General features: G+C 37.0%; 1 protein-coding gene across 1 annotated transcript; it reads left to right on the top strand.

Moving 5' to 3' along the window:
* Positions 1-2134: 2134 nt before the first annotated feature.
* LOC146146501 (E3 ubiquitin-protein ligase MIB2-like) lies at positions 2135-11301 on the top strand. Its single transcript, XM_083387219.1, has 10 exons — positions 2135-2304; positions 2816-2858; positions 3104-3196; positions 3510-3568; positions 4013-4157; positions 6596-6776; positions 7137-7283; positions 7724-7881; positions 9212-9339; positions 10630-11301. The coding sequence occupies exons 1-10, from the start codon at positions 2164-2166 to the stop codon at positions 10771-10773; spliced, it is 1239 nt and encodes a 412-aa protein (XP_083243345.1). The 5' UTR covers positions 2135-2163; the 3' UTR covers positions 10774-11301.
* Positions 11302-11548: the final 247 nt, after the last annotated feature.

Below are 11548 nucleotides of genomic sequence, written 5' to 3'. Positions count from 1 at the left end.
TTACCGACATGGATTTTCCATTGGCTAATATGAACAGTCTGGTGGCCTTTTCACGTTAAGTGTGTAGCGAGCTAAAACCGATTCCTGGCACAAGTGCAATAATTGAGCGCGACAAAAGTAAGTAGCATGTAGCTCAGGGGTGTCCAACAAGCGGTACGCGTGCCAAATGTGGCACGCGACCTAATAACAAATGGCACGCAAGTCCTCCCCAAAAAATACTAAAATTGTTATTCAGCTAATTGCCAAAAAAGCTCAATTTGTTATTCTGCCAATTGTCAGAAAATACTAAGTTTGTTATACAGCCAATTTGTTTGTTCACAATATACCATTGTTTGTTCACAATATAAAACAATCGCGGCAATCACGACAACCAACAATTACTTTTGATCTGGTAATATTATACTGTGTGGAGGCTAGCATTCACATAATAGTATATAGCTTGGTGTGAAGAAACAAAAGTCAGCTCACCGAGAGACACTTTGATGTAGTGATGCGCATTTCTACTAAACAATTTTTTTTTTCAAGTTTAAATAAACGTTCTTATTTACGAAAACTTTGGCGCGGGAGTTATAAGATAAAAATTGGCACGCCGGCATGGTTGAGTTGGACACCCCTGATGTAGCTGAAGTTTGGAACAAATGTTCAGATAAGGCTAAATTTATTGTTGGTAATGCCATTAATAGTTAAACGCCCATATTTTTATGTCTTGTATGTTAATATTATAACAGCACTCAGTTTATTGCCAAAACCAATAATTTGAAATATCTGGGAGTTTTGGGGCATTCCGGGAAATTAAATGGTTTGCATGTTGTAGTTTCCAACACGATAACAACCAATGTTGTAAAGCACGTGATGTATTTGGCCATAGATGTCGCACTTGAGTCATTCTATTGGATTTGAAAAACACATAAACAAGTTACTGAACAAGAAAAAATCAAAATTACTGGATAAATCGACCAGTTTAATGACCTCTGGCGGTCTAATTTCCGAGTTTTTAAACTTCTAATTTATTGCATTGCCAAGAATTATTATAAAGCCATATGTATTTAGAATTATTTCCGTCCTATTATAAGATACATTTGCTTTAACTAGAAAATCTCATATGCTTTAATTAGAAATCTAGTTTGCTGTTTTCCTAATCAATTTATTTGACACGTGATATTTTGACTATGTATACCTGCCCAAACTAGCCTATATTTAATATTGAAACTTATAAGATGACATTGAGAGTTACTCGCAATGGAAAAACTTAACAGAAAATCAAACTTTTTTTTGCAGCTACAATTTGTTTTTGAAATTCCAAAGTCGAACGTCACACTTATTACGTAGTACTACGTCATAAAGGGCAATAGGAAGCCATAATGTACGTAAGTATAGAAATACTATTTCCACACGTTCTTACCCTGAACCTGTAGGCTAAAATTACATCACCATTTGTCGTTTTCAAGCTAGTTTTGCTAAATAACGTTATTATGTGAAATAATTGCTAAGTCACGGTGTTTTGCAGAACAATTTGCAACGAATCACGTGACTGAGCGAATGACTTTCGTTGTGAAAAGAGGAACTTTGACCGAAACCAGCAACGAAAGGTAAGTGAATAGAAGAAGAGACTGGTTCCTCTTTGCTGAAAGAAATGTCATTTTCAAAGTACGGCTTGGCAAGGGACAGTTTTGTCTGTGTGAGTCGATACAGGCACAAATAATGTGCTAGAATGTTGCTACAGGCGGGATTTATAGTTATAAACAAATACGTATATAGAATAGGTAAAGCAATAATGTGCTTTTTCGTTAGAACCCTATTTATCTTTGATTTAGAATGATATATTTTTAAGAAATTTATCTTTCTAGGAAGTAAACTCAATGTTTAAAATCAATAATGGCTGACATTAAGAATAATATTTAACATCATATCGGCATCGATACCAGCCTAGTATCGGACGAGTACCGATACTACCACTTGGTATCGGGCAAGTACCGATACTACCACTTTGGTATCGGCTCTGATCCGATATTATAAGTCATTCAATGGCGAGTAACTACTAGCAAATAAAATATAAATACGGTACCAACAGTTTTAAGCGGGTGCTACCAGGCAGGCATAATGAGAGAAGCTTTTGCTTTCACAGATTTATTTCTACAGTTGTTGTGTTGAAAGTAAGATATCATGGGAAATGCGGAAAGTGGTTCCGTCGACCCCTCGGCCCTCAAATGCCAGCACTGCAACGCGCAATGCAGCAGCGAACTGGCCAAAATATTGCACGAGGATGAATGCAGACGCAGAAGGGTTGCCACTGCTGCCGTACAGGTACGTGTGGCGTCACAAACCACCACTGTGTGACGTCATAAACCACCACCTAGGACAACGGCCGGTTAGCTCAGCATATGTTAGTTCCTTTGTTGTTCACCCGGTGTTAGTGTATGGCCTGTGTTGCAACACCAGCTCTCATTACACCCACATCCTCCATTATAAACCTACCCAAGCACTGTGTGCTATAATTAACTGCTGCGCTCCATTTGTGCGCAACCCACACTGGATGGAAATATAACCTCCCTGCATTAAGGAGGTGGCTTCCGATCATGACACATACCTACTGTAGTGCAAATAAATTAACAATAAACACTGCAGCCGTACAGGTGTTGTGACGTCACAAACAACCATTGTTCGAGACAAAGAGTTTTAGAATATTGACGTTATCCCGACCATTAGGTAGTCCTAGTTAGGTTTTACCCCGAACTGTGTTTTATGTTATTTTATGTTGTTCTAATTTCGATCTTATGGCTGGAGCCCGTCTGATCGTTGTTGTTGTTTCACCCAGGTTCGAAGGGTGGCCGCACAGGTGGAGGAACTGAGGAAATTGGGTGAGAAAACATTTTGCCTTGTGCTGTTCAAACTCATGCTTATTTCACCTCTTCTTAGTGGGCCTGAAATTGTTTTAGCTTGCAGAAAAAAATAGAATCAATATTACAGCCACCAATATAACAAAATCATACAAAGAAGCCATAATTAAGCGAAAACCTGGCATTCCATCCTACTTTAACCATTGTACAAAATATCTGACACTTAACGGCCTCATTAAGATGCTAACCTCAAGTCCAACTTTTAGAGGAGTTGAGGCGGTTGTTCGCCGCTTTCAGCATCACCATGGAGATGCTACAAGAAGACAGCGACAGTGATGACGAAACAAAAGCCAAACAATGTAAGCAGTTATGACGTAACAATCTGTGCCAAAAGTTTTTTGTTACATTGTTGTTTAAAATAAACATACGAATACAAGAACACACACACAAACACATACACACAGACACACACACAATACATACACACACAAACTCACACACACACATACACACAGACACACACAAACACATACACACAGACACACACACAATACATACACACACAAACTCACACACACACATACACACAGACAGCCAAATAAACACAGACTCAGGCACGCACACTCGCACAGCCTACATAGCTGAGTCTTACAATGTTGTGTTATTGTGTAGGGAAGTTGAAAGTTGGCACAAGAGTGGTGCGAGGTCCTTCATGGAAGTGGGACGACCAGGTTCGACCAGTGTGAATATTAATAGATAATGCAAAGCAGTGATTCGCAAACTTTCAGCCTCGAGTAATTCTCTAATACTCTGCGAAACTTTTGTAATTTTTAAAAATAGCCCTTTTCTCGCATTGTCAGTTAATTACCAGAAAACATTATGTTATTTTTCTTATAGCCTTTTTATGTATAATAATGTATTTTATATTACCTAGGCATTGCTTAAAAAAACAACAAATATTTAACATCTGAGCAAAAGCAGGGCTGCAGGGTCAGACTCGGGACTCGAATCCCATTAGCACAAGCAATCTCACATTTAGCCGGTGTCGGACTTTGGTTTATTTTATTGGCCAGAGTCGGACTCGAGACTCTGAAATTGGACTGAATTTATTTTCAACCGACTCCGCAGCCCTGGAGCAATTGTCTGATTTAAATATATTTAAACATCATGTTTAGGACGGGGGTGAGGGAAACGTTGGAACTGTGGTCAAGTTGGAGGATGGAATGGTAGATGTTTGCTGGGACAAAGGGACGGTGGCGAACTACAGAGCAGGGGTTGGGGGGAGCTACGATCTTCTGGTGTTCGACAACGCTCCTGCAGGTTCGCCACTTACTTCGACTTAAGTTTTTTTTTGTAAACACAATGTTTTCTGATTGTGAATTTTAAGCCAAAAAGGTTGAGTAGATCGGCATCATCTTGATAAGGACGTTTCCATAAGAACTTGTATCAACATCTTTAGTGGATGTGACCGCGAAGTAATTCAAAACTTGATGCAAGTTCGTATCGAAACGTCCTAACATTGTCAAGTAAAACCATGTTGAAAATAAATAACTTTAATCTGCACTTTACAAAATACATCAAACCAGGGTTTGGAAATCTACAAAAATATAAGTTTTTTTTTTAACACTACGAAAAAATTCTGTAGTTTGCAAAGAACTATCTAAAACACTTAAAGCTTCCACATTTTGTTTTTGTGCACTTCACAATAAAATTCAAATCACAATGCTCTAAAACAGTGTTTCTCAAACTGGGGTCCGCGGTCCTTTTGAGGCCCGCGAGACAATTTTCTGGGACCGCGTAGCACCTAACAAAAAATCACCACAACGCTCCTGAAAATGAAAAATTTTTGGGCAATTTAATTTTCAGGCAACTTAGTTTTCCAGACCAAGCTGATCAGTTATTCTTTCACGTTATTGTTCGCTTTGAGTTGAATTATCTATTATGACGTCATAGTGTTGTGTTGTGCAGCTAACGAGAATTACGTTTTTACAGTTTGCTGCGATGACACTGTGGCCTGTACGTTCACGGTTTAAAAACTGTTCGTGATTGCTTCACCTAAATAAAGTGATTCGTTAGAGGTTAACATAGCCGAGCTGATAGCAAAGAAGCGAGTGCACCCGTCCCACTTATACCATTAAAAACAAATGTTATTTTGTGTTTATTTTTAAGGGACCGTGAGCAATTTAAAAGTTACTGAGGGACCGTTGCCTAATTTCTTTAAGTTCGAGAACTACTGCTCTAAAACAATATGGGAAATAAAAACAACAAATAAACCGGTTCAACTTTAATTTCGATTCTTTTAAAAAGTCAAAAAAAAACATTTTATCGAGCAATCTTTGTCAAGTAAAAGTAGTTAGTATTGGTTGGTTTTAATTTCTCAAACTGGACGGGTGAAACAAGCTGCGTTTTGCTCCAATGTTGCCCAATCTTACTCTCCTTTCATAGAGAGTAATTCCTTGTTTTAAAATGTCCTAAAAAAACCTTCTCGTTTGTGGATCCAGGGTTTAGGGGCGTCTCAAAAGGCGTCATAAAAAAAACAACTGTTTCCACACAATAGCTTCCGTAACAGCAGACAACGACAGGTCGACAGGGTGTTCATTTTATGAGCTGTAGTAAAAGGCCGGGACGCCGCCATAGGCGTAGTCAGGGGGCACAGGGGGCCATGCCCCCCAAAAAAATTATAGATATTGTACTCTTAAATATTTTTTTTTATGAGCAGTACCACAACAGTCGATCACAGGCATGCCACTTCAATTGTCATGCACTGTCACAAACGATGTAGTTAATATTAGCTTTATTATACATTAATGTAGTTTTACTACTTTTTGACAGTTTTTGATTTTTGACTGGTTTATAAGTATTTCGTTAAAACTCAGTCAGTTGCTGCTCAAAACGGTTTAAAACTTTCAGTTCCACGCGGTCTTTAGCAGGAACTGTTAATGTGCCATGTTAGTTTGTTCATAAGTAACAGCCTTATTGGCGCCACATGAAACCCGGACTTTCCACTCATTGGCTGGAATTTTGACAATGTTTTACGATTACTTCGAACTGTCTGGTCGGTCAGTTACTTGTTTATCAACCAAACATCGCTTTTAAACCTTTTTGTTTTGGGCGTTCCTATAATACTCAGGTGTTTAAACAATAATTTCTTTCCACGTATGATGTTTTAGTTGTTGTTATAACACGCTTTATTAATCTCTTAACTAAGTTTGGTTGTTACAAACTTCAAGTTTGTATTTATCCATTATGTGGAATGACTTTTTTATAGGAGCTTTGTTAATCTTTTTACCCAATCCGATTACTTTGGACCGCTTCGAGCCGGTAATTTCCCTTCTTCGGCCTTCAAGCCGTGCAGTAGATACCTGCTGATCTATTGGTGGATGTTATATGGCTTGATGCGGTCACGTCCTTCATCTATCAAAAAAATCTAACCAACAACAGCAGATATCTGCTAATCTACTGGTCTGCGGCCATAGAATAGTTACGCCGCACATTTACGAATAAGAAAGGCTTCAACTGCGAACAAAGTTCAAAACTTAACAAAATATAATTTATGTGTGCTATAATATAATCTTATCATAAACCTATGCGTTCAAAAACATCATGTGATACCAAAACAAGAATATTTATACATTTTACTGTCTGCGGGAGATTCCGTACATTCGAAAGTGTTACAAATATAAAACATATTTTTGCTTTCTCTATTGTTTAAATACACAAATAAATAAATGAATAACTGACTGTTGTTTTAATCACAGGAGTAAAACATCCTGGTATTATTTGCGATGGGGGTTGTCCACTAGGTGGCGATCATATCCGAGGGACAAGGTGGAAATGTTGGGAGTGTGATGACGTAGATCTCTGCACCCCCTGCTACATGGGGGGCAAGCACTTGTTACGTCACAGGTTCATACGCTTCGACAACCAGTTCTCATCGGGGTGAGTTGGTTTGTTCAAATGAATTAGGATGTTTATGGTTGTAATTGAGCGAACTTAAAGATTTTCATGGTTTTTCTTGGCTAATGTACTATAAATACACCGTTGCAGGCATTTTGTAAATTAAACTAGTTTGTTTTAATTAGAGTTTTAATAAAAGTTTGACTTAATAACCATTGTAGTTTGTACTGTTAGTAATTTAGATGCTGTTGGTAAGTACGACCTTGGGATTGATAGCTAGCGGTGTCAATATGTGGCCATATGCTTCACAAATGAATAAAGACACATCCGGAACATTTAAACCGTTACCTACTTTATGGTAAATACTCCAGCCAGTATGCTCCAAGAAATATATTTGTCCAGGTGCCTTCTTTTACCCCGCTCCAACGCATCCGAGGTTATCGAAAGCAAGGGGGTTTTCCCTGGGGCTACTGTGTGTAGGGGGCTCAACTGGGGCTGGAGGGACCAGGACGGGGGCAAGGGCAAGCTCGGGAGGGTCACCAAGATCATGTGAGTGTTTCACGGAGCTCGGTTTTTAGTTTTGTGTACAATTTTTGTGTGGTGGGCAAGAAACTTTTTAAATATGACGTCATAACCTTCCGTCAAAAAAACAAGATGATATACAAGTTAATTATGTTTATCACCTAACAGACCCAATGAAAATCTGTTAAACATTTTACATACACTTTTATGGTAATAGTTTAAATTGATATATGTTATATAATGTTTGTAATAATCTTTTTTTTAATACAAAAGCGTTCGTGGTATATTTTGCTACATTATGGAAAAAGTACAGGGTTAGTCTTGTCACCTTTCAACGATATTTTGTTTAAATTATTCCATATATTTATCAACATTTTTTTCATTTTTTTTCCAGTGATAATGGCTTCCGTGATAATACTTTTTCATGTCATTATGTTTATATACGTGGCATTCTCTTCATGTGATAGCGGCTTCCGTGATAAGCACGCTCGTGATGCGGCATCAGTGTTGTGGGGAAACGGCAACGAGAACAACTACATGGTCGGATGTGATGGCGATGTTGATGTTAAGTGTGTGATTTCTGGGAAGGGGATAAAGTACTACAAGGAGAGCCTACTGCCCTGCGGTGAGAGGTTTATTATAAGGATAAACCTAGACCTGGGTTAGCCATTAATCTTTATAAACAAATTATTAGATTTCTTAGATCATTCTTGGATCAATTCTTAGATTTCAATTAGTTATTAATACATTTTTATATTGAATTTATTATAACTGAATAATTTAGATAATTGTTTTTTTTTCAGCGCCAAAGCTAATAATTTTACAAATGTGATTAAAAAAATAAAATTAAAATAAAGTAGAATTATTGAGCCTAATGGTTGGAGGTTGTAGTAAGACGTAATAAGAATATCAAAGCCCATACAGAAGTAGGTATCATTTTAAACGTTTCACTAACTCTTTATTCATTTTCAACAACATCAACATTGATGTTGAAAATGAATAAAGAGTTATTCGAAACGTTCAAAATGATACCTACTTCTGTATGGGCTTTGATATTCTTATTACGTAAAGTAGAATTACTTTTATATATATTGAATTATATTTTTATGTCTAATTTCTTATACCCCAAATACTTTTTTAAACAATTGTTTTTCAGCGCCTAATATTTCAAAAATTCATAATATTTGAAAATGTATAAAATATATGCTGTAAAGCAACTGACACAATATTAAAGCACATGTTTGGCCAATACTGCTGGTTTAAACTTTGACCTGCGGAATGGTGAACGAGCGGCTGTTTGCTCACCTTACATTTGATGAACAAAAGGGCTTAAGGTGGTATTTGTTGTGAATAAGTAAATGGATGCCACCTTTTGTTCGTAGTTTCTCGCTATATTCAACGCATCGATGCCTCTATAAAGTCTCACCCCCCCTTTATAACATGATCCTATATCAGAGTTGGTCACTCTTGTGTTAACGCCTTCATATTTTCTAAAGATGACGCCACACATCTAACTTGACGTGATAGAAAGTTACCTTAGGAATACCACACAGTTCGTTTATTTTGTTACAGTTTTTGGTTGGAAAGTAAAAGCTATTTTATAAAGACGTTATCGATTCGCGCAAAGCGAAAGTACGCCTTTATAATGATTCAAGATCTCATTTTTTTCCATAGATGGTAAAACGTACGACGCTTTGGGTTAAAACAATTTTATCAAATAGGACACAAAGTTAGATTTACTTTTTTGCAAAATACACTTTGGGGGGCAGGGTTGTTAATATTACAAACCGTAAGAATCTCAAGACATTTCAGTTTAGGGACAACTTACTGAACCTGCTCATTGAAAATTAATTATTAAAACCAGTTCCGCGCACAAAATTATTTTTACAGGAATAAATATTTCACGAAATGATTCGTTGTTTCACGAAACTGACTTTTCATCTTCGTGATTGCAGGGGTGCAGGACGCGGTGACGTCAGTCCGTGTGTTCCGCATCGGTGATTCTGTCAAATTCACGGCTCACCCTCTCACGATGAAGCTCATGCAGAGAGGTCACGGCGCATGGCACAATCACATGATCATTGTGAGTAGCTATCACCAAGTTTTTAAAATAGTGTGAAATTCCGATCATAGGATAAACCGAACTTTGTAGTTTAGTTTAATTTATATATATATACAGAAGACACTTAAACCTTGTGCTTAGGGTACTTATAGGTGTGAATCCGATTTCGTTTTCCAGATCACAGTATTTTAATTTATTTGTACTTATATGGCTCTAGATTTCTCACAATGTCATTTTACGATTTCCAATGCTAGATTTTGGGACTTTTTAACTTGTGTTGACGGTTAATATTGTTTTGAGACTCGCCTGCAGTTCACAGTGGTAGAGTTAAGTCATGATGAAAAGACTGGGAATTTTCGGCCCATGTCTGATGCTGCGCGTAGATACAATAAGGAAAACTAGAGCACATAATATGTAGCCTTATTCAATGAACCAAAATGACATATATAATATTGAATTATAAACACTGGTAAATATCCCTATTATGATAATCCAGCGACAAATCACAGATGCTAGACTAACGAATTAAAATATAGCTCTTACAAAATACACAACAACCGCAACCCATCTAATCACCTTTTGATGCGAAAACGCGTCAACGGTACGCACTTGTGCGGATGAAAATGGTGCATAATTACTTATCATTATGTGTAATACAGTAATCAAATAAGCTGGTGCGCCCACTTATGCGTTACAGGTACAGTAAAATAGTCTCTCAGTGGTTCATTGCAGATCCAAACAAAACCACAAAGGTTGTAAAAAAGATCTAAAACAACTTTATTCAACAAAAAAAGCAGAGTACTATATAGTTACGCAAGAACGCATCATCAGTTCTGCTAATATTAGCAGAAATTATTAGCAGAAATGATGATGCGTTCTTGCGTAACTATATAGTACTCTGCTTTTGTTAAATAAAGTTGTTTTAGATCTCTTTTACAATATTTGTGGTTTTGTTTGGATCATATGATTTGGAAAAAAGATCAACAACTAGAAATGTCGGAGCAGGCTTAGATCCCGATATTAAAAAAAAAATAATAATAATATTATTATTACTTCATCAATTGGTTGCAGCTTAAGCTATTTATTTTATATCAGTCAAGGTTTGAGCACACGGCTTTAATAGACAAACCCTTTCGTTGTTATTTCACAAATAAAACTAAAGGTTGCAAACTTACTGAGCTTGTTTCGTGCGGATGGAAATTTTACGAAAAAAAAAAGTGCGGATGAAAATTTTAAAGGCGAAAAGCACTGGTATAGTGGAGCTATCGTTAACATCTAATTCCCCTTTGATTGTGTGCTTATTTCGTCCAGCTGATGGACAAAGTTGGCAAGGTCAAGGGCTTCGAGACAAACAACGACGTTCTGGTCAAGTACGACCGCTCGGAGCTGGGGATTTCCCTTCCTGAGAAGGATTGTGTGTGGAGATTTAACCCGGCTGCTCTCAGGAAGGGGTAATCACCCAAACAACAACCCCACGCCTTGCTCATTTGTAAATATTTTAATTTGCATATATGACAAATGTTGTTATGAAAATCAGAATTGTTACATGAGTTCGCTTTTATTTCTTTTTTTTCTTTAATAGCAATTGAATATGTTTCACTTATAAAATATCGTTAGGATTTCTGCCATCAATGTAGTTCTGAAAATAACTCGCATAAAGCCGAGAAAAGAAGGATTTCTTTAGGTTTTGAATTGCGACGAATTTTATTCCAAGCTCTTATTTCTTGCGTCTGACGTGCACCGCAACAATTATTAGATTTACATGGCTGGTATTCACCTACATTTTTGTTATGATATCGGTGCCGATCCAATACTAAATTAATATAGACATCTTAGCCCTAACGCTAGAGCAAATGTAAATTAACAACCTGGAAATCATTACGTTTACACGTTTCAATTTGATCGCCATTTTTTATCTGAAAATAATAATGACGTCATTAGTTATCAGGGCGGACCGCGATACTGTTCGTCTAAAATATTATCGGGCGTTGAATAAATCACTATCGGGCGTCCTCATATAGAAATTAATTAAAGCTGTTTCTTTCAGAGAAGGTCTTTCACCAAAAATAAAGAGTTCACAGCTAAGTTAGTCAATCAGCCCTTAATGGTTTAATCATTTTTTCACTAAATGTTGTTCTTATTTTCACCGATATTCTCGTTCAACTAAATGTTTTCCAAAGGAAATATTTTACTCCAGAAGCGAACATTGAACATATGTAGCAAGTTGGTT

Source organism: Ascidiella aspersa, chromosome 4, assembly GCF_963924565.1.
Source record: "Ascidiella aspersa chromosome 4, kaAscAspe10.2, whole genome shotgun sequence".
NCBI lineage: Eukaryota > Metazoa > Chordata > Ascidiacea > Phlebobranchia > Ascidiidae > Ascidiella > Ascidiella aspersa.
This window is presented reverse-complemented; position numbering and strand designations above follow the sequence as displayed.